Here is a 27,832-nt window from a genome sequence, read left to right on the forward strand (position 1 = left end):
TCTCCGAAGTGCGTGACACATACCGTACAAGCGCGCGCACCGGGCAGAGAAGGTGAGAAGCCGCTTCCTCCTCAGAATTATGGGGAGGAGGAAAAAGTCCAGCCAATGAAATTGACCTGGATTTGAAGGAAGCATTAATGCTTTTGGGCACAAAGGCTGGATTGGGGCATAAAACAGCAGAACCGCCATCTTCCCGGATCCTGAGGCATGCGGGAGCCACTGAAAGGGCGGTCAGGTCACTCACTCTCTTAACTGATGCTAGCGCTAGCAGCAATGCAGTTTTAAGTGACAGGAACTTGAGTGAGACCTGGTCCAAGGGTTCAAATGGGGCTTTGGATAAGCCGTGCAGAACCACCGTTAGATCCCACTGGGGAAAAAGCGGGCGGGACACAGGTCTGTTCCTCCTGACACCTTTTAGAAAACGTTTTGTGAGGGGATGATTGAAAACAGATCTATCTCCAAACCCTTGGTGACAGGATGAGATAGCTGCAGCATATGTTTTAATAGTGCTGAATGCGAGGCCCCTGTCCATCAGTATCTGCAGAAACGATAGGACATCCGCCAGCTGGCAGGAGAGCGCTTGAACATTCCGCTCTGTGCACCATTTCTGGAAAGCTGCCCATTTAGCAGCGTAAGACGCAATGGTAGAGGGCGCCCGCGCACTCTGAATTGTGGCGACCACATCATGCGGCAGCCCAGAAGCCTCTAAGCGTGACCGCTCAGCGGCCAGACCCACAACCGTTGGCCTATTTCCGGAGGATGTTTGATTATTCCATCCGCCTGGAGAAGGGCGTCCGCCCTCCACGGGAGCCTCCACGGGGAGCCGGACACTAGCGCTTGCAGGTCCGGAAACCATGACGCGGACAAGCGCCTGGGAGCCACCAGAATCACCGAGAGCCGTTCCGACCGAATTCGGTCTAAGAGACGGGGAATCAGAGGGACTGGCGGAAACGCATAAAGGAGCGCTCGAGGCCAGGGCTGGTGTGAGAAGGCGTCCGCCCCGAGCGGAGGTCCGTCCCGGGGACTCAGGGAAAACCACAGGCGACACTGAGCGTTTTCGCGAGCCGCAAACAGATCCACAGACGGTTCCCCGAACCTGATCCAGATCTGTGATATCAGTGCGGGATGCAGACGCCAGTCGGAGTCGCGGGGTCCCCCTCTCGACAGGATGTCTGCCGCTACATTCAGGACCCCCGGAATGTAGATGGCTCTGATGGACAGCAGGTGGACATGTGTCCAACACAGTAAATCTGTGGCGACACGCAACAGAGGGAGGGATCGAACTCCCCCTTGGCGATTTATGTAGGCTGCCGCCACCTGGTTGTCTGTGTGAACTTCGACATGACGGCCCTCGAGAAGGGCAGCAAAGTGTCTGATCACATTCCTCACTGTCATAAGCTCCAACACATTTATATGCTCGTGCGTGTGGGAGGGCCAACGATCTGCCACCGTATGGGACAAGCACGTGCCCCCCCACCCCGACAGTGACGCATCCGTAAACACAGATACGTGTGACGCAGGACGTCCGATGGGAACCCCGCGTGAGAGGATGCAGGGGTTCCCCCAGTGAGCGAGGTCCCCGCCCACTGAAGGGGGAATCCTCAACATACGTCTCTTCTGACGTATCGGGTGCACCCGGAGGCGGGTGAACCAACGTTGCAAGCGCCTCGTGTGCAGCAAGCCTAGCGGCACCACCGAATGGGCTGCGGACATCATGCCCAGGAGTTTCATGACTAACAGGGCTCTCACGATCTTGCGGGGTTGTACACGGGAGATCACCGTGGAGAGATCTGCCGCTCTTGCAGGCGACAAACGTGCTCTCATTAGGGAGGCGTCCAACTCCACCCCGAGATACACAATCAACTGGGATGGAAGAACGGAGCTCTTTTCCCAGTTTATAGAAAACCCCAGGGTCGACAGATGCTCTGTCAACCTCCTGGTTTGCCGTGACGCCTCGTCCTTGGACCGAGCGCACAGGAGAAGATCGTCCAAGTAAAATAAAACCCTCATTCCCTCCGTGCGCAGTGGCTGCAGCGCGGTCTCCAGACATTTGGAGAAGGTGCGCGGGGCTAGCGAGTAGCCGAAAGGGAGGCGATTGAACTGATATTGAACTCCCTTGAACGAAAAACGCAGAAACTTCCGGTGATTTGGAATTACTGGTATGTGGAAGTATGCGTCTTTCAGGTCGATTGACGTGAACCAATCCCCGGGGCGCACATATTCCAGGACTTGTCTCATCGTTAACATGCGGAAATGCATTACTGCTATGGAGCAGTTGAACAGGGACAGGTCGAGAATCGGTCTCATTCCTCCCGACTTCTTCGGTACTATGAAGTAGCGGGAGTAGAAGCCCGAGAGCTCTTGTCCGCGAGGGACTCGTGAAATAGCGTACTTGGACAGAAGTTCCCGCAACTCCAGCTCTAGGGCCTGAGACTGTACTTGCGATGTGAACGTCGTCTCCACGATCCCGTTGAAGGGAGGTGGAGTGACCTGAAAATGAAGTGTGTGACCGCAATGAATGGTGTCCGAAATCCATTTGCTCATGATACAAAGGCGGCGCCACTCGTGCGCGCGTTCCGACAGTGGACGCGTGTGCGCGGTCGCGTGAGCAACGACTGAGGGTTGTGCATGCGCCCTTACCGCCGTCGCCCGTACCAGAGAACTGGGGGCGACCCATGGAGGGCTGCGCTCGAAAGGGCGAGTGCGAAACAGCTGGAACAGGCTGGTCCGCACCACGGAGCGTGGAGTCCGAGAGTGAAGGACGAGTGGGAGCCGAGCCTGTGCACGGGGGCGACAGAGTGCCCGCGGATGAAGCCGCGCACTGTGCCGCCGCGCGTGGTCGAGACAGCGACCTGACATCTCGCCCCACCCGACGATGTAGTGAGAGCTGGGAGAGTTGGGCCCGGCCGGATGCTGGGGCCGGAGCGCAAATGGAGCGCACCCTTACGGTTGGCCGTATATTATGACTGCCTGCAGGAACATGTATGCGTGCAGCAGTGCTTGGTGTGGGGAACATGTGTGAGAACTCGGCAGAGGATTCTGCGGAGGACTGTAGGATTGTGCTCTTTGAGTGACATGTTTTGGGTTTTATTTCAAAACCAACATCAACATCATTACAATCATGTACACACACATTCCCCCCAAAGAGTCACTTCCGTGGCTGTTTTCGGCGAGGCTCGTGCACCTGGGACTGCCAAGACGGCGTCTGCTGGCCCCGCCGGAACCGTTGCCCGCCATCTCGCTGGTCCCGCTGATGCGGAGCCGAAGCGGGAGGCCGGCTCCGTGGAGCGGACGGTGCAGCTGGGCGTTTGAAGCTTCCGCGCCGTTCGTCCCATCCTCTGGCAGAACGGCCGGAGTGCGAGGCTGACCGAGGGTGAACCAGGTCTCGTACCGTAGCCGATAGTTCGGCCATCTTCTGAGCCCTCTCAATGACGCCCCTAAGATGGGGACCAAACAGAACATCGGTGGTGATGGGGCCGTCCAGCATCTCCCTTTGCAGATGTTCCGGAATGGATGGCAGGGCCTTGAGCCAGATCGCTCGCTGGATGAGGGTCTGCCAGGCAGCGATGCGAGCAGAACCGGTGAGCACAGCAGCACACAAATTGAGGATAGCATCAGCAGTCTTAGTAATGACGGCTTTCGACTCCTCGGGGGCTTCCAGCTCCTCCATCATCCTCGAGACGCCGAAGGCAAGGAGGGCGATGTTATTCCCTGCAGCGCCGGTCTGAAAGGCACACTGATGTGCGCGGTCGGTGAGCCGCGTCAGCAGCTGGTCATGTTTTGAAGCGGGAACAGCTCGCGGGCAAGCGAGGTGGTTCTTGGCGCCAAACAGCGAGGCCAAGTCCGGCTCTAGCGGAGGAACGGACGGCCAGCCTTGGTCGGAAAACCCCTCGACCTTGGTGATGGGCGCATAGGTGGAGACTGGCGCCTTGAGCTTGGCAGGCTCGGAGAAGGCGGCAGACCAGCAGTTCATAGCAGCGGGAAAGCGCGGCCAAATAGGGTCTAGACAGCGTGTCTGAGTTGCCCCGAAGATTCCCGCCAAATCATCCGCTTCAGGCGGGGCTGGTTCTGGCACAGCTAGCCCCTTGTGGGCTGCTGCCGCAGACATGATGGCGGGCAGCTCCTGGAGCAGTGCTCTTACTGCTGGCAGGGAGGAGCGAGAAGCCACTGGGACAGAAGGACCCACTGGGCGGAGCTCATCGACCTCCGTTATGTCTAGGAGGGATGCCGCCTCGTCGTAGTTCTCGCTGTCGGTGACGTCATCCAGCCGGTTGAAGCCAGCCGGCTCCTGACCGGCGTCGAAGAAATCCAACGCCTTGTCCAGCGGGTACGAGTCAGCCACCGGAAATTCTTCGTCGGCGGCGGGAGTGAAGTACTCGACCCGGCGAATCTTCTCTGCCACGGGCAGAGCGGCACAGAACGGGCACGAGGCCTGCGGGGTCAAGGCCAGGCCAGCGTGGTGAGCCCCGAGACAGACCTCACACTTAGCGTGCAGGTCTCCGCTGGAAATGGAGCCCGACTGGCAGGTCAGGCAGGGTCTGGCGTCGCTGGACATGGCTGGTAAGTCTTCTCGGATAATCTTGCTCTTTCTGGATAAATTTGCTCTTTAAGAAGCTCTCAGCTTGGCATGAAGAGAAAAAGGAGGCGAGCAGTGGGGTCACTGCGGTTATATACCACGAGGGGGCCCACTATTGGTGGGCGTACATTTAAGCTCTTCATGATTGGCTGATGCGGAGATCATCCTTCCAATAGCAGCTCGCTTAAGGGCTAAGACTAGACGAAATAGAACATCAATCCACAAAAATAAACAATCAATAATGAACAAGAGTCTGCTTCTAGACCTGCAGAAAGAGGAAAAACAACACAAAACAATACAACTAGAGCAAGCTGTCACTGCGTCAACCTGATGAGGAAATATAAAATCAACATTGTTTTATTGAACAATCACACAATAAATCACAGTGCATTTAGTGCCAACCACAGCCTTAAGACGTGTTGAAAATGCCCCAAGTCCATCCTTATGAGAGCACCATGTGAGCACCTGTGTGTGTACACGTGCATGTATACGTGAGGTTTCTCTATAGGAGCATCCAATAGAGAGTGTGAGGGGCCACAGATCTGTCCCCCAAAGATGTGTAGGAAATGGAGGGAGCTCCAAGTCCCAGAGATTCAGGAGCTGCCCCAGAGCGCAGGGACCCCAGGGAGACTGTAACCAGAAAAGCCCCTGCCTCCTCTCGAGAGGCACAGAGGATTGCCCCAGGGGGTCACAACCAGTAGCTGGCGCAGTCCCGGGAGATATCAGCGGCAAGCCCACACGCTCGCCCACAGCCTCCCACCCCCAAGCCGGCCGAGCCCGGAACCCAGCGACCGGGAACCAAGCGACCCGGAACCCAGCGACCCGGGACCCAGGAGCGACCAGCCCCGCCGGGGACCCAACAGAGCCCAGGGACTCAGATCCCACCAGGCAGCCACCGGGATCGATCAGGCAGACTCCAAAAATCTTGTATATATATATAGTAGCACAAGAAGTCTGAGGAGAGGGGAGGAGTCCAAGACCCCACCTGACATATACAGCCATACACAGACACAGTCACACACTCCCTCCCTCATGCTCTCACATGCACATACAACCTAAGACTTACAGAAATGAAGGCTAGACACCCACTCATGCTCCCCATACACACCCTATCCACTCTGGTCTCAATACTGCTGCACAAAGGGTACAACCATCACCGGTTCCCAGAGTTCGCCCCTTTCTGCTGGGGGTGATGATGAGCAGGCCCAATGCCGAGCAAAGCATCCCACCACCCCAGACCCCAACATGATGGCCAGCTCCCCCTCCTAGCCTCCAGCCCCAGGAAGACAAGCGACAACAGAGGTGTGCGAAGGCGAAGACCCTAGTCTCCCTCCGCCTGCTCCAGTACAGTGTTAGTGCGTGTAGATGAGGTGTATTCCTATTTATAATTTTTTCTAACAATTTTTATTGGAAAATGTGCCTCTCAATAATAATGATAAAATAAACAAAAATATAATGTGCAGTAATATTTGTAAACATGACAGGAAATGACATCTTACCATCAAAAACATTAAAATGTGTTACTCTAAAGTTAAACTAAAGGAAATAATTTTTTTCATGTGTATTTATTAGAGTTTTTATTTGACAAATGGATCAAGGTGGGACAAAAGCACAGCTAGAACACAGAACACCGCTCATACCTGTTGTAGCAGCGCCACAAAAATAAAAACGATTAAACAAGATTCACGTCGCCCAGCCAGTTTGACCCCCGTTTGATCTAAATTACCTATAAAAGTAAAGCTGTTCAAATTTCTAGCAGTTTTACGCCAGATTTTGCACAAACATTATTGTTTAAAATAGTTAAACTCATGCAGTCATTGACAAAGTGGTGAAATCTTGTCTTCATTTCTAAAAACCGTTTTATCTTTCTAAGAAACTCTCTCTTTGTTGCTGTTTAACCCAGAAAGATGCCAGATCCAGCAGGTTGTTTTTTGTGTTGCACAACTCTATCTGGCCTCGTGTTGCTATTAGTGCCAGCAGGCTGCTGGCATCAACCTCCCTATGAGCTTTTATTTCTCATTGTTTCACAAAACGGTGTTTTGAATGTGGGATTTTGAGTTTTTTTTCTTTTAGCCCAGTCTCCAGACTATTTAGGAAATGGAATGAGGGAAAAAACTTAAATTTTATTAAAATGAATAAAAAATCCTAGAAGGAACTGAAACTCAACCAAAGGCTGTTTATTACTAAAACGAATGAAGATTTATTTTCAAAGTGAGGAAAACAAGAATCAGACCTTCATAAAAATACATTTTAAAGTTTTCTATAACAATAAATTTCAGCTCTGATGCATCTAACTTACTGAAGTGTTTGCCCATCTTCCATAAAAGTAGTCCGTATTCCCATAACATTGTGTTGGTTATATGAAGCTTACGCTGAATCAGCAGAACGACCTCCTGACCCCCCCCCCCCCCCTCATCCCTTTTATTATATGAGAACGCTCATTATATTTCTAAAGTTTCACCCAAACGTTGTTTAGTTAAATCGCCACATTTCCTGTTGCTCCAGAGGCCTTCAGCCCACTTTCCAGCAGCGTTGTTAATTTCGTTCATTTTGTTTTAAACAAAGAGACATGGGGGCTTGCACGCAGGCCCCCTCGCACGTGATTATGTAACGGTTCTGTGAACCGTTACATAACGCCAGGAAGCCGGATTTAGGTCAGCCCATAATGACCTACATGCACACGGAGAACAGACAACAGATTCAAAGATGATCAAAAAGAAACTGAGCGGTGTAGTTATGGAAGGGTGTATTTTCAGACTAGTTCCTCGTAATTACGTGTTCACGAGGGCGAGTTGCACTAGAGCAGTTATCTTATCGACGTCTCAGGGCCGAGTCGTATGAATCATACGTGCGATTTCTCATGTTTTACATTTGTGTTTGGGCACTTGTTGATACTTGAGAGTATTTCAGCGTGTTTCTGGCACTAAAACGTTTCTAATCCAAACCGTTTAAGTTGTCTCCTTCTGTCTTAGATCAAAGATGCTTCAGGACTTGTTTGGAAACAAAGTCATGCAGGCGGATGAACACAGACGATGCATTCTTTGGGCCAGCTCACGGGCATCAAATTCATGTGATTAACATAGTGCAGTGAGATAATCAGCAGAGAGGAGTTTCCACTTTGTTTCATCATGCATTTTAAAACTGTGTCAGCCATGTGAAACCTCCTGGTCTCTGAAGCTCCCTCTCTCTCTGTTTCTCTCATCATCATCATCATAATCATGAAGGTTATTTTGGGATGTGAGATCCTTAAATCCAGAGACCATAATCTGGTCATTAATAAATGGTGCAAACATTCAGGTTAACCCACTGTGAGGTTCTCTTCAGAAGAGTGTAAATATGGATGTTTTCACATCCAAAGGAAGGAGTTTGTAAACCATTCTTCTCCTTTCCTTATTGTTGAGTTATTATTAGGGATGCACAATATATCGGCATCGATATCGGTATCTGCCGATGTTAGTAACTTTTTAACATATCGGTATCGGCCTGATAATTAAAACAAGGGCCGATATTAACAACCGATATTTGTTCCATTTTGTCTCCATTTGTTTACCTGTTTCAGAGGGTGATGGGGGGTGATGTGTATTTGTTTAGTCATGTGACGGTGATTGTAATCACCTCAGATGCATAAATGTGTGTGGTGTGTGTTCGTAATAATTCAGCTTTAGCAATTTTCATTCTATAAAGTCTACTGGTTTTAGAAGCATTAATGTCAGTATATCGGTATCGGCATTTATGGTTATTGGCCATAATAATGATATTAATATCGGTATCGGCCCTAAAATTTAATATTGGTGCATCCCTAGTTATTATCAATATTATTTTTAATTTTGTTCTTATGCCTTGGTTGTTTCCTTCGCTGTGGCGTGGTTTCATCAGGGTTATAATTTGCACCTGTTATGACACTTAAAGGTCTCGTTCAGTCACTCTGAAGTCCACAGGCAGGCTGAATGTAAAAGTCGTCTTCAGCCCCTATCGCCTGCATTAGACTCATTCATAAATGGACAGAAAAACGATCGAGTCAGAAAAAGCCAAACAGATATATGAGCGTGCATTCAAGTCCTCGCGACCACAGAAGGCTGTTGTTGATTTTGTGTCCAGGAGAGAGCAGCGCACGTCTCACCTGGTAGAAGCTAACCATTAGCGTTAGCAACTCCACAACATGGTGAAACACATTCAGGCTTGTGTTGCTTGTGGCGATAAAACATCAGCATCGCATTTTTTCAACCTGAAAAGTAAAGTGAACAGAGGCGGAGAAAGAGTAGCTTTTCTGTTAGCCAATCAGGGTCAAGATTTTTGCATGTCATGAATTTTAATAAGACTCGTAATCTTGTTACCCACTCCTCCAGCAAACTTCTACCCCCTGAAATAGGAGTGTAAGAGCTTTTTCCCCCACAAAAAAAAAGACTCAATGCATTCATTCAAACTAGTGATCACAGTAGATGTTGGAATCAAACAAATGAGTGAGACCTTTAAATTTTTATTTCAATAACAAAGTTCCTATATTACTGTTAGGACTCTCACATTTAAAACCCTCGACAGAAGATCAGAGATTCTCAACCTATTGCGGTCATGTGAAAATAATGCTTCAACCTGTAAGTTCACAGCTTCCCTTTTCGAGTCAGAAATTGTGGTGCTGCCGGCGTGTAGGAGATGATTCCTTAAACAACGCCTTATGTGGTCAGTTAGATTTAACACACCTTTAAAAACCAACTTCACCTCCTAAAACTAATATAAAGATTTCATTGTTTAACTGAAGTAAATAAAAATTAAAAGATTGGGAGGATTATAGCTCTTTGTACCCAAAAAGATTTTGCTTCTTTGCTTTCAGTGGAAAGTATTTAACCTTCCGTGAAAAATGTTAAATGTTAATGAGAGATTGTGATGGCAGCAAGCAGCTCGGTGTTGGCCTGCCAGCTCATTTGTCTGGTTGGAGGATTAAAGGAGGCAGTGTCGTGTGTGCAGAAATCAGAACAACTGGAAGTGCTCTCGGGCGACGCCAGGACCAGCGTTATAACTCTGAGCGGTGCTGAAAGCTTTCGCCATCCACTGGAATTTAACACATTCTTCTTTTGGTCAAGTTGAACTTTGTGTGCCAGTAAATTATTTCTTAGATTTATTTTCATTGATGGAAAAGCAGCAAATATAAACTGTGTTCCTGTTTAAGTATTGGGTCAGAAACGGTGGTGAGAATCAGTCCTTTTAATGCCCTGTAGGTGATTAAAAGTTTGGAATGAGACTGTAGAGTAATTGGGGTAATGCGTTCTCTTCTTGCTGTTCAGATTTCTGAAAAAGACCAAATGAAATGTAGGCATGATTAACTTTCCCAGCACATAGACATTTGTAGCTTCTAGTGATATTTAGAAGCAGTGTTGCCAACTGTTTTTGACTGAAAGTAGCTGAAGTTCCCCCCAAAAGTCACTAGATGTCGCCAGATGACGTCACGTGCTTATTTACATATTGATGACGTCATCACGCCACATTAGCGTTCGTTTTCTCTATGGCATCTAATATATATATATATATATATATATATATATATATATATATATATATAATAGGACTAAAAGGGAGGAAAATAAATACTATGTTATATGTTAAAGTTATTAATTAGTATGATTAAAATGGCCCAAATTGCTTTGATATGTACAATAAATTCCAAAACTACCAATAAAGTGGCATTAAAACAGATATGGTGTGGTGATCCAAACAGTTCTGTTGTAGGATATAACTCAGACCTCCTGCTCTCCTCATTCTCACAGACATTTTCCTAAAAAGCTGTTTTTTTACACCTCATAGTTTCTCAACTTCTCTGTTGTGTATTCTCTCCATCGTGATAATAATGGCGCTCCGAGCAAAAGGGAGCGGGTGTCTCATAGTATAACCATCCCTGTGTCACTGAAGGAAATTCAGATGAGCCACAGAGCTGCGTGTGTAAACGGGACGGTAGTTGAAACTCCCGATGACTTTATTTGCCAAATGCAGGAAAAACCAAAGTGTCTGACGGCTGCAGAACCAGAGATGGCAGGTTGACGCCCGCGCCGTCTCTAGTAGAAGCGTGAGCCTGCAGCAATATGAAAGCAGCAGACGTAAATCGGCGGTCTCCAGCTCTGCAGCTTCAGCGAATCAGACCGGCCGAAAACGGTTTATGATTGGTCAGTCCTCGTGCACATGCGCAGATTATCGTTCTCTTTCCTTACTCCCGGAAGAACGGTTCAGAGTGCAAACGGTTTCTTTGTTGCTAATCTGTAGGGAATATCTACATGAAAGTTCTACAGAAAGTAGCAACGGGTCCTGAGAAATGTCGCTAAGTTTGTCGCTAGGCGCTTTTTGGAAAAAAAGTCGTTGAGGGGGGTCAAAAAGTCGTTAGGAACAGTGACAAAGTCGCCGAGTTGGCAACACTGTTTAGAAGTTGTTTCCTTATTTTTATTTGGGCATGAACTCTTCTCTAATTCTGCTTCACTGCATTTAATTTAGCAAGGAAAACAATATTTTTCTTGCTCCAGTGAGCGTCTTCCTCATTCTGGTCACAGGTTCTGTGGCTCCCCGTTGGTGCTGGCTGGAAACCACTTTAGATGAATCACTTCCAGGTCAAATGTTTGTCTAAGTGACAGGTGTTACATTGTTCTGATGTTAGATGATGTTTGTTTGTAATGTCCAGCAAGAAGGAGATGATTAAAGAGGACTTTTATGCTGGTGTTTGAATGTAACTACTAGGGGTGTGCATAAGCGAGAATCTGGTAATACAATATATTACGTTACAGTATACGTCTTAATACAGGGAAACAATATTATATGTATCACAATACTAGGGAAATTCTACAATATATGCCACAATACAGTATATATCGCAACACTGAGAAGACAGTACAATATATATAGGCTGCATGGTGGCGCAGTTGTTAGCACTGTTGCCTCGCAGCACGAAGGTCGCAGGTTCGAAACTCGGCTGCGTTCTTTCTGCGTGGAGTTGCGTGTTCTCCCCATGCAAGAGTGGGTTTCCTCCGGGGACTCCGGTTTCCCCCACAGATCACAACACGCCCTATAGGTTATAAATTGTAAGTCGCTTTGGATAAAAGCATCTGCCAAATAAATAAACATAATAAACATAAACACAATATAGGGGAGACGATATGATATGTATGACAAAACTGGGAAATTAAACAATATAATTCACAATACAGGCAGGACGATACAAAAAATATCGCAATACATGAGGACAATATGATATATATTGCAATACATGGGGACATTACCGTAAATATTGCGATACTATATATACATACATATATACATATCGCAATAGAGGGGGGGCGGTATGATATGTATGACAATACTGGGAAATTAAACAATATATTTCACAATACAGGGGGATGGTACGGTAAATATAACAGTACAGTAGGACAATACAATACTAATATATATATATATATATATATATATATATATATATATATATATATATACATCAATGCAGGGGGCCGGTACAAAAAATATCGCATTACAGAAAGACAATACAATAAATATTGCAATCCCAGAAGATCTTGTTTCATCAGAATGAAGACAGTAAAAACAGCTGCCACTTAGGTGATGAGTTTGAATTTCACAACATCAAAAGAATACAGCAAATATTTGCATGTAAATTCTCCATATAAATAACAGTGCACTGCTTTTAATTATCAGCTAAATATTATAACGACATATTGTGATATTTCAGTGTATTGATGGTACATGTTAAGAGAATCTGATAAGGAAAACCTTATTCGACTTTGTGCTTATTCATCCCCAGGGTGAATGTCACTACGAACAGGCTCTTCTTCCTTACCTTCATCCAGAGGACAGTAATAAAAGTGAACTGAAGAAACAGAAGCCCAAAAAGATCTGCAGTAAAACAGCCAACAGAAAACCCACACCGTCCCACTCATCTTGGTCTAAACTGGAATATATAGATGAGGAAATGGAAAGTGAGGGCACAAGTACAGCATGCTTATTTTCCAAGACAAAACAAAGACCTCTTGTTCCACAAGAGGTACCTTGTGATGATGCCACAGACGACCCCAAACACGAGGATCATCCGTCAAACAGCGATGACAATGACTGTTCCATCATTAGTGTCACAAAAGCAGAGCCAACCTCTGGAGATCCGCTAATTCAAGACAAGTCGCCTCTAATTGATGAACATGATGAAGACGTTGAACTTGAGGCGATGTTCTACCTTCCCACGTGGAATTCAAAACCAGTGTCCCATTCTAACAAACCGCGAGAAGACACGACTCTGAGGGCCGTCCTCGCCAACGTGGCTGAACTTCTCTCCCGGTCTCCACCGCCACTAACGGACATTTTCAAAGCAGAAGATGCCACCCCACATGTTCCACCTCCTCCTCGGCCCCCTGATCAGCCATTTTCTATCAGATTTAGTCTGGATGTGGACGATGATGACGAGATGGATGGTGGCTGTGAATCTAATAAACCTGCAGTGTGCAGAGAGGGCGATAATGATGAGCGGCCTTTCAGCGCAGCTGCCAACAGTCCTACCTGGGAGGAACTTTTTGAGGATAACGACGCCGATGATGTCAGAGATGTTGACAGTGACTTCAAGGAGGAAACTTTTGTTTTAAAGGCAGCTGGCAAAATTAAGGAAGTAAAAAGTGAAGTTGTCACGATCAAAGAGAGGGAGGAGTCAATGACGGACGCGACAGATGAAGACAAGAAGGACGATGGAGGCGTTTTCAGCCACCAGATGGATGACAGCTTAGATCTGTTTGAGGATGATGAAGCCTTCCTGCAGATGACAATTCCAGAAATTCCCACTCCAGAGGATGATGTCAAACTCAGGACACCCCTGAGTCCTAAAGCCGTTTTAAACAGCACTGAAAATACAAAGAATCAAACGAACGCATCCAGCACTGCTCAATCACCTGAGCGCACGGGGCACAGAACATCAGATGTCACAGACAATCCCCAAAATGTAAATTCTTCATCAACAGACTGCTCCCATCTCTTCTCCGTTAACTTTGACCTTGGTTATTTCCTGGAGGACTCTGAGGATGAGACGGAGGCGGATGTTTTACCACCCTCTTCGTCTCCTACTAAGCGGTCCATATTCTTGCCACCTCTTTCGAAGTCATCCACTCCTTGTAATAACTTCGCCAGACTGTTTAGTGAATCCAAGGTTTCCTCTCCACAAATACCGCAACATAGAACGTCTAGAGGTGGAGAACTCTCGTCTCCAATCACATCACCGGGGGTGAGGCGGACGCTCGTGTCGAGTCTCGCCAGGCCGACGTCCTGTGGAGTGGAGAGTGTCTCACGACAAGAGTCTGTTAGAATCCATTCTCCTCCTCATCTAGGTTTGTTAATGAAATGATTCTTTATTCTCCCTCAGTCCTCATTAAAGCTGATATGAAAATGTCTGCGTGTGTGTGTGTGTTCTCTCAGATGAGTGCTACAGCGACAGCGAAGAGGAAGTTGTGTTGCGCAAAAGAAGGCCACAGATTAAGATCAACCCCTTGTCATCCCCAGAATTGGTGAGCAAGTCATCGATTTAAGAGATGATTGGATTTATTTATTTTTTTATATTGTAATTTCATCATTAATATCAGATATCGATATCAGCCCAGATGTTCGTATCGGTGCATCTCTACTGAATCACTTTTCCTTTATACTAACATTCAAAAGGACAAAATCTGCTTGTTTGCATTAAACCTCTAAAGACTCGTGGTTGCAGCTGCCGTTAGTCTGTTTGGTACCTAAATAAAAACATCAGGTCTTCGTTTATCTGATGCTGAAACAACGCAGACCAGATCTGTCATTGCTAAGGTACGTGTGGTTGTCATAGTAACCACCAGAGAGGAAGCAGTTGTCGAGAGGCTCATCTTGATGCAAAAGTAAGACAAAACATACGCAGCTTTGCATGTGTAAACTGTTTTGTTTGTTCTAGTCCAAGAGCACAAGTGATGTGGACTCTCCAGTGGTGGTGAAGAGGAAACGTGTTTTTGCACTCAACGTGGTAAGATTTTCTTTAACGCTGATGCTGTGGACCAGCAGGGACCTTGAGCGATGTTTTTCTTTCCTCCAGACTGACGAAACTCAGGGTGAAGCGGTTTCTGACGATGATTTCCAGAATGAATCCACGTTACCACGCAGAACAACGGCACCGGGGGCTAAAAGGAAACAAATCCAACAAGTCCGAGATGAGGTCAGCAACAGATACAAATATAACTTAGATCCAGTAAAAGTTTGAGCCTGTTCCCGTTCCTCTGGGATCGCTATCCCACACCTTCATGTTTAGTAAACGGTCACATTCTGTTCAGAACAAACGTCAGAAAGCGCGTCAGTTTCTGGATGAAGAGGCAGAGCTGTCCGAGGAAGAGGGTGGGGCAAACGTTTCCTCTGATGAAGAGGACGATGAAGACCAAAATCGGTTTCTTGATGGCTTCGTGGTGGACAACACACACCTCTCCCAGGGCCTGAACGGTAGCTTGTTATTTGGTTTTAGCGCCTCTGCGTTTTGGAGTCCAGACAGTGACATTTAATCTCTGACTTCCTGTTTTTACATCAGACTCGGAGATGCAGGGAGTTTATCTGAAGTCGGTGAGAAGCCCTGCAGCTCAGGGCAAATTCAAAATGTCCTACAGAAACCACCACAACATGGACATTTTTTCTCAGGCATGTTTTGTTTCTGATCTCTATTCCTAAATGTCTTAGACGATGTACACAAAGAGCGTTTTCAGCCCATTTTATAGAATTTTTTTGTGTGTGACCAGGTTCCTGAGCAGGATGAGACGTATGCAGAGGACAGCTTTGTAGTTGGAAGCGATGAAGAGGAGCTGGAGAGCAACGAGGAAGAGGTTGAAGATGTTGAGCTTATGCCCGAGGACTCGTGTGTGGATGGGAGGAGGCAGTACGCAACCAGAAGACGTGTTTTTCTGCACAGAACAAGGGCAGACAGCAAGACCAGAAGTGAACCTCCACCCGAGCAGAGAGCTGGTGTGAAAACCAAACGCACCCGAGTCATACGCATTAATGATTCTAGTGAAGAGGAGGAGGAAGGGAGGAAGATGGTGGATCCGAGTGCAACAGGGAGTGTTGTCCACTTGCAGCAAAACCAGACACAAGCTGCGTCCTCTTCATCTTCATCATCCAGAGCGTCGTCGTTGAGTAAAGTACCGATTCGCTCATCGAGTGAAGAACAGAAAATGTTCCAGAAGTTGGAAAGTCAACATCTTCTCTCTGACGAGCTTGACTTTGAGGAGTCTGTGTCGAAAAAAGAACCGCAGGTATGATCGGAAGATCAGGAAGAAGCGCGCCTGTTTCTGCAACGATGTCTTCATGCTTTTCTTCTGCTGCTCTTCAGAAATCCTCTGCGCAAAGTCAGTCAGCGGAAAAGGGGTCGCCTTCAACGTCTGGCTCTGTGTGCATTCTGGTGGACAGCCGCTGCATCAGCAGCGGAGTAGAGCTGATGAGTATCCTACGCCAGCGGCATGCCGCAACCGTCCACATCTGCTCGCTGGACGGCAGCTACTTCATCGTCAGCAACCGCATGGCGGTGGAGAGGCACAGCCAGTCAGACGTGGCTGCAATGCAGAACCGGAAGAGACTGGTGGAAAGAGTCACCGGCCTGCAGGTGCTGTTTGATCGTGTGTGCCTGATTGTGGAGAAAGATCGAACCAAGACGGGTACGTTAAAAAATGACGGCACACTGCCAGATTTGATGGATGGATGGGAAACATCTTTTGAGATTTCAAGTATCCGATCTGTTTTTGAATAATCTGTTTCAGGTGAGACGTCCCGGCCGTTCCAGCGCACGCGTTACTATGACAACATGGTGGCAGCACTGGTGTCTGCAGGGGTGCGACTGCTCTGGAGCGATGGCGCTGAGGACACGGCCGTCCTGCTGATGGATTTAGCCAGACTGGAGCACCGTAAAGGTCAGGGCATCACTGTACCGCTGGAGGTCAAAGGGCAGCACAGGCAGCAGGTCCTGCAGATGTATTTGAGCATCCCTTCAGTCAACTACGCCCACGCTCTCAACTTGAGCCACAACTTTCATTCGATCGCCCAGCTAATAGACAGGTAAAGGAAGCATGACGCGCAGAATTTTATAATTAAAAAAAGAGCACCTCCATTTTTTATTTATTTTTTTGCTCACCTACGTGTTTTGCACCTGCAGCCCAGTTGAAGCCATACAGAAAGGAGGCAACATGAGTCGATCCAGAGCCGAGGAGATCTATCGCTTCCTGCGCTACTCCTGCGACTCGTTCCTTGTGAACACACCGAAAACGGGAAACAACACCTGATGAGTCAATCTGGTTTATTTTTCATAACTTATCTGTTTTCAGCCTTTGGAGGAACAAGACGTTCGTTACTATGTAACTGTATTGCCTCAATAAGAGCGTTGATTTTGTCTTTGCACATTAAAAAAAACACATATTTTAATAATATAGTAGAAGCAATGTTTGAGTTTTCTATAATTCACCCTGATGGTGAGCCTATCAACACTAAGATCAGGAGCTCAATCAAGTATCAACACTTGGATATTTAATTTGTAAAATAATGTACAGATTTGTTTTCAGTGCATAACAGAAATATTTTTAAGATTTCTTTAATAAATACCCAGATTTTTTACACACTGCTGATTTTTCCTTCTAAAGTGTGACTGTGCTGCCTCTTGATAACCACTAGGGGTCAGCTTTGACTCTTAAACTGGTCATTGTCAGTTTTCCATTCTCCACTTATCCTGTATGGAGAAGTTAAATGTCTGATATCTCACACAGATCTTTACATTCAGCTAAAAACAACACATTTATTTAAAACAAGTCTTTTATTTGAGCAGTCTTCATAAAGAACTACATGTGGATGTGCTACTCGGGTGCAACGTGTCGTATACAGTAAAGTACAGGATGCAAAGGTAACATTCGTCATTTTAAGCAGCTCATTTCAGGAAGATATAAAGACTGCTCCACCTGCAAAGACAAACTCTTAAAAAAAACTAGCAATTACAGTAAAATTAAAACCTAAAGAAATCTAAGACAGAAAAAAAAAGACATTCCCTTAATATGTACATCGCCATCTTTGGGCAACCCCCAAACAATGTAAGAGATGCAATCTCAGGTAAACTTTCACCTGGAGGGATAATGTGCAAAATGGATGCACACAACTGCTCAGATACTGCCCCCTTGTGGACAACCTGGGGCTTACAACCAACATCTACAGGCAGGATAAAATATACATTTGGGATTTTTAAAACCCCACTTTCAAAACAGGCCGACCTATTAGCCCAACATTCCAGTTAAATGTTGCCTCAGCAGGAAATACAAAATATAAATGGTTTCTGATTACCATTGTGTTCTCAACCATGCCCGTGGTTAAGAATCCTTAAGGTGCTTTTTTTGTCACTATGACATTCATGCAAGTACTCAGATTGTTGAAATAAGATTGTTTATATTTGATGTTTTAATCTAAATTACATCTGCAACAGAAGCTGCAAGTTTGGTTTTGAGGTGAAACGTTTATTCTAACGTAACACTTGAATAAACCTTAAGACAGCAGCAATAATTTAGATTAAATTCGTCAGACTTTATGGGCAAAGAAGGGTACATATAACAATTATTGTCGTAACCAACTGTTGATATTTGTAACCGTTACTGCAGGATGCTAAAATGCATTCAAACTGAGATGAACAGCTTTGGTCAACAACCCAAAAATAAAATATTTTAAATTGTCATTGAACGGAAGCAAATGTGATGCACTGATTCGTGCATGCTTGACTCTTAATTTTTGGTAGCACATTAATATAGATGGGAACAAAAGTGGAGGCATCAAATACCGGACACTAGTAAACAGCAGCAAAGACAAAGACTCTACGTTTTAGATTCCTAATAAATTTAAAACTCACTATATGTACAAAAAATATCTGTAGTTCAGAAGAAACCGTATATACAAAAGCAGCTTTTAGCCTAATTATATATTTATATTCTTTAAATACCACAAGTGGCAGACCTGGCCAGACGCTTACCGACTCAGTTGTTCATTAGATGCCTGTAAACAGATCACAGATCTGCTTTAACTTTGATCTACGGGTTTGTCGACGATTTTAACGACTCACATGCTGGTCGGCTGCGGCTGCTGCGGCAGAGGCTGCAGCTGCACGCACGGCGGCTCAGAGTTCTGCATGCTACATTCTTCTTCCTGCCGCATGTACATCAAAAACAAAGTCACAGTGGCAAACGTGGTGGCGTTAACTGGAAACGCACGGAGCAACGTAGACGTGAGTCCGCGTGTAAAAACCCTCCAGCCTTCCTTCTGTAAGCTCTGCCTGACACAGTCCATGATGCTGCTGTACTTGTTCACGCCCCCGACCCCGTCCGCCTGAAGGCGCGACTTGATCACGTCCACGGGGTAGGTGGAGAGCCAGGAGGCGATGCCCGACATCCCGCCGGCAAACAGCAGCTTTGGGATCATGTAGGGGTCTTCTGGCTCACAGCCCAGCGAACACGTCAGCACGTCATACGTGAGGAAATACACACCGAAGCCCGGCGTCTCGCGCAGCAGGGTGGTAACCATACCGCGGTTGATCCCTTTGAATCCCTCTTTGTTGTAGATCCTCACCAGGCAGTCCAGAGAGTTCTTGTACATCTTCCTCTTAGACTTCTTCTCTCCAGTCCCTTGCATCTGCATGCGCGTCTTGGCCAGCTCCATCGGGCAGCAGATGACACACTGAATGGCTCCAGCTGCCGCCCCAGCCAGGAACTGGTTGAGCGGTGTGTCGCGGCCAAGATGCCGCATGGCGTTGCCTTGGACACCAAAAACTATGGCATTGATGAACGTCAGCCCCATCATTGGAGAGCCGATGCCTTTATACAAACCCAACATCTGCAAAGAAGAAGACATGCAACGACTGAGCCACACACATAAGCTGGTCTCCTTATTGCACACGATAAGTCTACTGACAAGAAGCCAAAGGTGTGTTTCATACGTAGAGTAACCCTGATGGAAGCATCAGTGGAACAGTTTACTTGTGAGCTTCGCTGCGTGTCAGTACACACTGGGAGTCTCAGCTGCTGAGCGACTTCTCCGCTGTGCTTTTTGCTAGACTCGTGAGATAACAAGATCCCTCGTGACTTCAAAGGTCACATTTTGTTTATAACATCCGCCATTAGACCAAAAGGAAGGAAATTAAGTTTGATGCCGCAGTTTAATTTCAAATATGTTGTTCCTCTCCACTGTTGAGATCAAAGCCATGAAAAACACACAGTCGCACCTTTCCAGCGATGTCGGGACTTAACAGGTAGCTAGGTCACATATAGACGTAATCTACATGGATACAAAATTGCATCTATGCAATAGTCATATTTTGAAAATTACCAGAGGGTTTTTTACTGAAACCATGTGTGACTTCCTGTCTAGCCCTAGAAGCGGCTCATGGCAAAAATAGAATCCAATCACATCTTTATGCGGGACATCGTGGCACACTGCTTCTGAGACGCACCAGAAACTTTCTGCGTTGCAGCTGGTTTGAATCAACCCCGTAGACTAATGGATTCAATTTGAAGCAGTGACATTCCACACCACTGATGCTTCCGGCGTGAAGCAGCGCAAGACTCGTGCAACTTAGTTCAGTCTTGACATGATGACAAATTTTTAAATTTTACTTCTTATAAATGCAACTCAATGTTTCTTGGAGGAGTCTGTGAGAGTGATATTATAGATGTGGTGAGTAAATTTAAGAGTAAAAAATCCATGGATTGTGACGGCCTTGATATGTCATTAGTTAAAGAAGTTCTTCATAGTATCCTTCAACCGTTAACTTATATTTGTAACCAATCATTTCAAACCGGAATTTTTCCAGATAAAATGAAAATTGCCAAAGTGATCCCAATATATAAAAATGGAGATAAACAGGTTGTGTCAAATTATAGACCAGTATCTTTGCTGCCTACATTTTCAAAGATTCTTGAAAAACTATTTGAAAACAGACTAAATTCTTTTCTTGAAAAATATGATTTATTGAATGACCATCAGTATGGGTTCAGAAGAAATCGATCAACATCTCTAGCAGTAATGGAATTTATTGAAAATATTGCAACAATTGTGGATAAAAAACAGATTGGAATAGGTGTGTTCATTGATTTACGCAAAGCCTTCGATACGATAGATCATTCTTTACTGTTACAGAAATGTGAAAGATTTGGTTTAAGAGGTGTTGTACAACTTTGGTTAAATAGTTACTTGGAAAGAAGGTTCCAATATGTGAGTATTAATAATATGAAATCTAAACTTAGACAAGTAACTTGTGGAGTTCCGCAAGGATCGGTGTTGGGACCAAAGCTATTTTTACTTTATATAAATGATATTTGTACAGCTAGTGATATTTTAAAATATGTGATGTTTGCTGATGATACAAACTTATTTTGTTCTGGAGATAACATAAAGGAATTACTGAAAACAGTGGAAATAGAATTGATGAAGTTAAATAGATGGTTTGTATTTAATAAACTATCACTGAATGAAAGTAAAACTAAATTTATGTTGTTTGGAGGTATTAAGAATAATATTGAAGTAAAATTAAATCTAAATAATGTTGAAATTGAACGAGTAAATGAGACTAATTTTTTAGGAGTAATAATTGATGATAAACTTTGTTGGAAGTCTCACATAGATCATGTGAAACGGAAATTATCTAAGTCTATTTCTAATCTTTATAAAACAAGAGATTTATTGCACAAGAGCTGCCTTTATTTATTGTACACTTCCCTTTGCTTGCCTTATATGAGTTATTGTGTGGAAATTTGGGGGAAAACATACAAAACATATCTGGATTCAATTTTTAAATTGCAAAAAAGAGCTATTAGAATAATAAATAAAGCTGGATATAGGGAGTCCACAAAACAATTTTTCGTAGGATCAGCTGTGTTAAAATTTAAGGACATTATATATCTTAAAACTTTAGAAATGATGTATAGAGTGGTGAAAAAGAATGTTCCAATTTGTATTTTAAGTATGTTTAAATTAAGAGATGGAAAATATGATTTGAGGGGGTCTTATATGTTTGAAATACCTAAAGTGAGAACTAATGCGAAGTATAGATGTGTGTCGGTTTTGGGAGTGAAGTTATGGAATGGACTTAATGATGAACTGAAGATGTGTTATTCTTTGTCGTTTTTCAAGAAAATTTTAAAAAATTACATCTTCCAAAGTTATAGAAACTTAGTTTGATGTCCAACCTTGTGTTGATTTGATTTCTTGATTTATCATTGTTTTTTCTTTAAATGTTATGCATCTTAGCTATCAGCCTTGGTTAAGGATTTGATTATGTCTGTGGGAGTTAAGGATAGGCTAATTATAAGCCACTAGGCTTCAACCTATTCCTTTTTTCGGTTGCTTGATTACTTTTATGTAAAACTGAAAAATTGTCGTTGTTGACCGAATAAAAATATCTATCTATCTATCTATCTATCTTTTATGTCACGTTAAAGCCAGGCCCCCACAATGCGGCTCAGAAAGCTGACGGCTTGTGGAGCTCTGGGATGGAAACCTTTCCACCCGGTTCTCCCCAGCGGCAGCTCTGCGCATCTCAGATCGCAGCGGCGCTTGTCTGCTGTGTGGCTGCCGGCTTGTGGAGGTCTCGGAGACCTCTGTGTTCCACCCGGTTTTACCCAGCGGTCAGCCCGACGTATCTCTGACTCAGAAGCTCTGGTGTTGTGCACAGTTAACTCCGGTTGTAGCTAGGTTGCTACCTCCGTTAGCTTAGCTACCACCTCCGCATTAGCTTTGGGTTAGCTTCAGGTTAGCTTGTAGCTAGTTCGACTGGGTGTCATCAGTTGATCCCAGCCTTACAGCCCCACCCTCAGCTCCACCTCTCTTCCCTTTTATGGAATAGTCTGGCCTTGATGGAACCTGTGACATTGGTGGTGGTGGCCACCTCCCATTTTAGTACAAAAACTTTTTATTGGAGCCTATGGAAACCCATTGTCCATATATGTAGATCGATGGTTAAAGCCCAAGGCCACCGTAGAAGTAAGAGTGTGAAAACAACTTTTTTAGTCATAACGATGATGTTGACTTGAAAGCAAACACGTACATTCAGAACTCTCGAGTTAGATTGTCTGTAGCACCGATTGCTTTACACCTAATTTCTTTTAAAAAAGGGACATGTAATGCAAATGACTTTTTTGCACCTTTTTGTTCTGCCATGCGAGTCTCTACTGCCTCTAAATGTTTAAAAAAGTCCACAGATTTTCTATTGGTGATTGGTTTAGGAATTATGCCAAAAACAAGCAATTTCAAAAAGTACCTGATTGTGATGTCACAATAGGGGAGATTGGCATAGAAACCCTTTCACCCCAGATACTAATACTGTTTAGAATATGACATGTTGATTTAAAGAGAGAGCAAGAACATGCTAGAGAGACTAAGGTTCTCAGCTGGCCTGGGAATGCCTTAGGATTCCACCGGACGAGCTTGCGCTGAAAGTGGTCAGGAGAAGGAAGTTTGGGCTTCTCTGCTTAGGCTGCTGCCCCTGTGAGCCGACTCCAGATAAGCACAAAATGATAGCTGGAGACATTCTACCATCTACTGTTCGATGGCCATCCCAGCAACAATATGCGAAAATCTAAGGGTGTGCAAACCACTTCGAGGCAGATTGCCTTGAGGCATTGGGAAATCCACAGCAGGATTAGTGATCAAACGACAGAGGTAGCTGTACTCACTCGCCTTGTCAAGTAGGCAGAAGGAGATGAAAGTCTTTTTAAATAATGATTTTGTGTTTCTGTCACAGTTCAGATGTAAATAGGTTAACTGGGAAGTTGTTTGGCCCAATCCCAATACTCACACCTGGCACCCTTCAATTGCGTGATCCCGACCAGAGGTGCGAGTGCGTAGGGTGTCTTGATTCTCAAATGTGAAAGTTAATAATGCCCCTTTTAGCACCCTTTATCCATACTTCACCCAAGTCTGCATCGCTGTGTATTACCCACAATCCATTGCTGCGGGAGAAAAGGCTCAAGTTCCTTTTCTGAAAACACGTATTTTCTAATGAAATTAGTTAATTTTAGGATGATAAGTTGATGCTCTGAAACTTTAAGACAAAGCAGCAAGAAATGTAAATTAATTTCAAATAATTTAGTTGGTTGTTTGAAAGTTGTTAAAGGTTTAAAAAAAACAACTAAGTATCACAGCAACCAGCATCCCGGCATTTGTTGCGGTCGATGACGCAGTACTCCCCTTCTCAATTCCGCAATTATTTGCACACGTGTGTACTACGCACTCGAAGCCTTGCAGCGCACTTTCTCCAAGTCCACTTTGCTAAAGACCGCAGGGCGAGTATTGGAATGCGGCCTTGGTGCTGTTAGGGGTGTGTTGGCAAGATTTTCGTGCATGTAAAATGAGCAATTTAACACTTGTGGGTACAAACAGGACCCAACTGAAGTGATTTCTGGACACAGTGCTTTAATTATAACACTGTTTGTATAGGAAGTAGGAATGTAACCCATATCTTACATTTTTATTGTGATAAAGCCCAGCCAATCAGGGAATGGGTGGGCGTGACCAGCAGCAGCTTGTATTTTAAGTGACAGAGCCGTAAAATGGCTCATTGTAGAAGGTACTGAAAATGTCATGGCGCTGCAAAGATTGCTTTATTTGAGGGATTTTGTGAAAAAACTCAAACATGTTTTGTATAGATAAAAGAATTATTATAGCTAAAATAAAGTCATAACACATCCCCTTTAAAGTGTTGAAATTGGTCGACACCAGCTGGTGTAGAACTTACTCAATGAGATTCAAAACTCTATTTCACCACACGCGACAGCCAGATAACCGAGCATATTCTACAAATAGCACAACACCCGAAGCTTTATTTAGCCCACATAGGAATAGGTTGTCTCTGAGCCATGCTAAGACACACATATCCTTTGCCTGTCAACCCCCCCCCCCCCCACACACACACACACACACAGTAACCAGACACTTTGATGATCAGCAACACGATGAAAATTACATGTTCCTCAAAAGTTGTAAATACATTCAAAAAGGTGTTCAATTTAAAGGGTAAATGAAAAATTAAAGGTTACCGATTCCTGGCGTATGATTGACTGAAAGCAGTGAAACGTCCCACGGTACAGAGGTTTGTCCACATTTTGAACCTGAAGCCGCACCTGTGAAAGACATCGCTAACGTTAGTCACGTGGAAAAAAAAAGGTTACCACCAAAGAAGACAAACCAAAAGTGTAAAATAAACACATTTTCAAAAGGTTAAATAACAAAAAAGAGCCTATGGGGTGAAACAAGTGGGAGGAAAAATAAAAGCTAAAACAATTTAATAGAGCATGAATTTGAGTAAAGAAAAACAGAAAAAGATGCTTTCTTCGTTTTATACATCTCTAAAACTCAAGACAGGACATTTGGGTGAGAGAAAGAAAGACCTGGACCATACTTACTAGGTCACATTTCCGTGGAGAGGCTGTTTATTTCTCTCTCTCATCTACAACACAGTGACACTGTAGCTGTTAAAGACAGCCGCCCCCGGCCCCAAGCAGACACCGGCTCAGGGAGAAACGACATTAAAAGCAAGGTGTAAAATAACTACAACCAAACCATTCACCATGTGTGTGCGCCTCTAAAGCAGATGCAACAAATTCACACAATCGTGAGATCAGTCCTGGACCTCCCTCACCTTGCCACATTTCTAACACCTTAAGTGGATGATTTATACCTGCAGACCTTAGTCAGCCTTTAGGGTGGTTAATAAATTACTGTTTTTGATCTAGAGTTGGGAATATTCAGGTTTATTTACAGAAATCTTTTATTATTTAAACCAAATTGCACAAAACAGAAATTTTTGCCTAAACTGAGATGAACGTCTCCATTTGCAAAGCTGCATCAATAGTTTTATGAAGTGGAGGCCGTCTAACTCTGATTTCTGGCACATTTTAAAGATATTTTTAAAAGATTTAAAACCAGTCAAGTGTAATTATTTTATTCTTTTTGTCAGCGGTGTGATTGTGTACGTTCAGATTACCTCGATTGGCATTCAGGCTGCCGGTAAAGTTGTCTGACTTTCTACTATTCAACGCCAAAACAGCGAACCTTAAAAGTTTATGATGGAGAGGAAGGAGCAGAAACCCACCTTTACAGTGTCGAACGGATGCCCCACCAAAACACCAGCAGCACCTGGAAATACACAAGACAGGGTTTAAATAGTTTAACATAAAAAAAATTAATTTACATCACTCATTTGTGGACTCGTGTCTGCAAGAGTTACAATCTCCACACTCAAGAGTTGTTTAAACTTCAAGATTTGTTGAAAAGTACAACGACGCACCCCCGACTGGTCGATGACAGATGGATAACGGGGTTTGATTTAAGAAAAAATGGGTGTCATGATCTGAAGACTCACCTGGTATAAATCAGACCACAGTGACCAAAGTGATATTGAGTTAAGCTATCAGCTGGTCACTGCTCTGCTGCCAGTGACGACAGCTTTCCAGTGGCCTGGCCTTGACTGATGTCAACGATCTCCTCCTATCGCCAAAAAATGTTGCTCCATCTAGAAATGGCTTTCTGACACAGTAGGCATGTGGGAAAAGCCAAGCTGTGTCTACGTCTGCCACCTCATCACGAACTAACATGCATATTAGTAGAATTTTAATTAACTCCAATTGTGAATGCCATCAAATGATGTTTGATTCTAATAAAACCAAACATTTGCATTGAAAAATGATTAAATCATGGTTATTGCTTGCTTATAGGAACTAGTTTACAACGCTGTCAGGTCATTCTGGGTGATGCAACCTTGGAATTATTCAAACTAGATCTTTACAAAGAAGAAAATGTTGTTGACCTCTAGAAAAGCATTTATGCAAAGAGCAACTCCCTAATCTGACATGATGAGGGTCATAATATAATATAAGAGAAAAAGGCTCCATCTGGTAATTTCTGAAAAGAAAAAAAAACAGGATTTTGCAGTCATATTGAGATTATTTCCGCAATTTTAGAGTCTAAAAACAATTAGTTCATATTTTAGAGCTGCAGAAATGGAATGTACAAAATTGCACCGCGGTTTTAAAATAATTTCAGCTAAATAAATGCGTTTTCAGATTCTCCTTTGCACAGTTGCTTGTTCATGCCGTCCAGTAATCTGCTAGCTCTGACTGTCCGGTGTGCCACAGCTACGTGCAGAAACCGTCCGCGCCTCGAGAAACGATGGAAAATAACTGAGACGGCTAACGCTAGCCACCGATGCTAACCGGGGCTAGCTGAAACCACTTACCTCCTATACATCCAGCTGCGAAGTCCAGTGCCATTCCCTCACAAAAACGTAAATGTTGGAAGGTGTAGATTTAACGTAACGGCAATGATGTGTAATTGAGAGAACTGAAGAGAGGCTTGTCAGAAAATTATTGATAAACCGGCTATTTACAACCCTCCGGCTTGGTGGTCAGCCAGGCTGCGCGGCTACTTATTTCACCCCCTGTTGATGTCGATCGAAACGGAGATAAGGAACTACTCCACGCTAAATAAATTATCCAGATTCTCAGCGTGGGGGGGGAAATCGCCTTAATGAATGCCTCCACCACTACTAGAGCTCCTCTTCCTGCCAACGTTTTCTATTTCTGTACCGCGCCAGAAGGCGGAGGCTCACGGCGTAAAGAGGGAGCGTGCTTGCCCTTTTTGAGACAGCCCAATCGGCTTAGCCGTGAGCAGACAACTCCCCTGGCTGTTCCCGTCCGCCCCCCACACCCATTGGCTGCTGCCGGGTTAAAACGGGGCTTATAATTGTCATAGATGATCCCGTCAGCATCAAAATCAACACTGTTATCACCCGCGGTGCCAGCGTGTGTGCAGCAAGCACCGAATGCCTGCATAACCCCGATCATACTCAGAACTGACCTGAGGTCAGCGTTGAACTACCCACATCTAAGGCGCACGTGACACGTTCAGGAACCCGAACACAACGTGGAACTTCCTGTACACCTGCAAAAGTTTCTCCTGAAAACCCGGTCCAACTTGTTTACAGCTCTAAAACGGAACAATACGAAGCAGAAATTAAGGTCAAACAAGCCTTCAAACCTTTCTAGTGCGACTTCAACATTATAGGACAAATGTTTCCCGGAAGGGCCCCAGAACCAAGACGCTTTATAAGTGTTTGGAATTCTCTGAACATCTAGATACTTTCTGCACACGCAGAACAGAACAAAACGTCTCAGCTGCATTGGTCTAAAATTTAACAATCTGTTGGCTACAGAGTGTTCAAACGGT

The 27,832-nt window shown here is 44.7% G+C and overlaps 2 protein-coding genes across 5 annotated transcripts in view; one reads left to right on the plus strand and one right to left on the minus strand.

Moving 5' to 3' along the window:
* Nucleotides 1-17,202, plus strand: part of fancm (FA complementation group M) — a 39,094-nt gene extending 21,892 nt beyond the window's left edge. Inside the window, exons 14-23 of one of the 2 annotated variants that reach the window (XM_054741653.2) lie at nt 12,363-13,923; nt 14,012-14,100; nt 14,514-14,582; nt 14,652-14,771; nt 14,887-15,049; nt 15,135-15,241; nt 15,340-15,852; nt 15,930-16,251; nt 16,354-16,648; nt 16,746-17,202. In XM_054741653.2, the coding sequence (XP_054597628.2) occupies nt 12,363-13,923; nt 14,012-14,100; nt 14,514-14,582; nt 14,652-14,771; nt 14,887-15,049; nt 15,135-15,241; nt 15,340-15,852; nt 15,930-16,251; nt 16,354-16,648; nt 16,746-16,872 (3,366 nt within the window). In that variant the 3' untranslated portion in view covers nt 16,873-17,202. The remainder of the gene's footprint in view (nt 1-12,362; nt 13,924-14,011; nt 14,101-14,513; nt 14,583-14,651; nt 14,772-14,886; nt 15,050-15,134; nt 15,242-15,339; nt 15,853-15,929; nt 16,252-16,353; nt 16,649-16,745) is intronic. The other variant, XM_054741654.2, reaches the window with a different exon arrangement.
* Nucleotides 17,203-17,377: 175 nt separating this feature from the next.
* On the minus strand, nt 17,378-27,378 carry slc25a29l (solute carrier family 25 member 29-like). 3 transcript variants are annotated; one of them, XM_015969901.3, is made up of 4 exons: nt 26,844-27,378; nt 25,701-25,744; nt 24,646-24,729; nt 17,378-19,447 (listed from the first exon to the last, which is right to left on the minus strand). In XM_015969901.3, the coding sequence occupies exons 1-4, from the start codon at nt 26,875-26,877 to the stop codon at nt 18,677-18,679; spliced, it is 933 nt and encodes a 310-aa protein (XP_015825387.3). In that variant the 5' UTR covers nt 26,878-27,378; the 3' UTR covers nt 17,378-18,676. The 3 variants fall into 3 exon arrangements, with proteins under 3 accessions (XP_015825387.3, XP_054597641.2, XP_070402977.1); XM_054741666.2 differs by having other exon boundaries at nt 25,012-25,744; XM_070546876.1 differs by lacking the exon at nt 26,844-27,378 and adding an exon at nt 25,012-25,117 and having other exon boundaries at nt 25,701-25,718.
* Between the last annotated feature and the right edge of the window lie 454 nt (nt 27,379-27,832).

Source organism: Nothobranchius furzeri, chromosome 18, assembly GCF_043380555.1.
Source record: "Nothobranchius furzeri strain GRZ-AD chromosome 18, NfurGRZ-RIMD1, whole genome shotgun sequence".
Taxonomy (NCBI): Eukaryota; Metazoa; Chordata; class Actinopteri; order Cyprinodontiformes; family Nothobranchiidae; genus Nothobranchius; species Nothobranchius furzeri.

Excerpts from the sequence above, each read along its gene's own strand:
- slc25a29l (XM_015969901.3), bottom strand. The coding sequence starts at position 26,877 with ATGGCACTGGACTTCGCAGCTGGATGTATAGGAG. Across the intron at positions 25,745-26,843 it reads CGCAGCTGGATGTATAGGAG|GTGCTGCTGGTGTTTTGGTG; the intron begins GTAAGTGGTTTC and ends GTGTATTTCCAG. Across the intron at positions 19,448-24,645 it reads CAATCATACGCCAGGAATCG|ATGTTGGGTTTGTATAAAGG; the intron begins GTAACCTTTAAT and ends TCTTCTTTGCAG.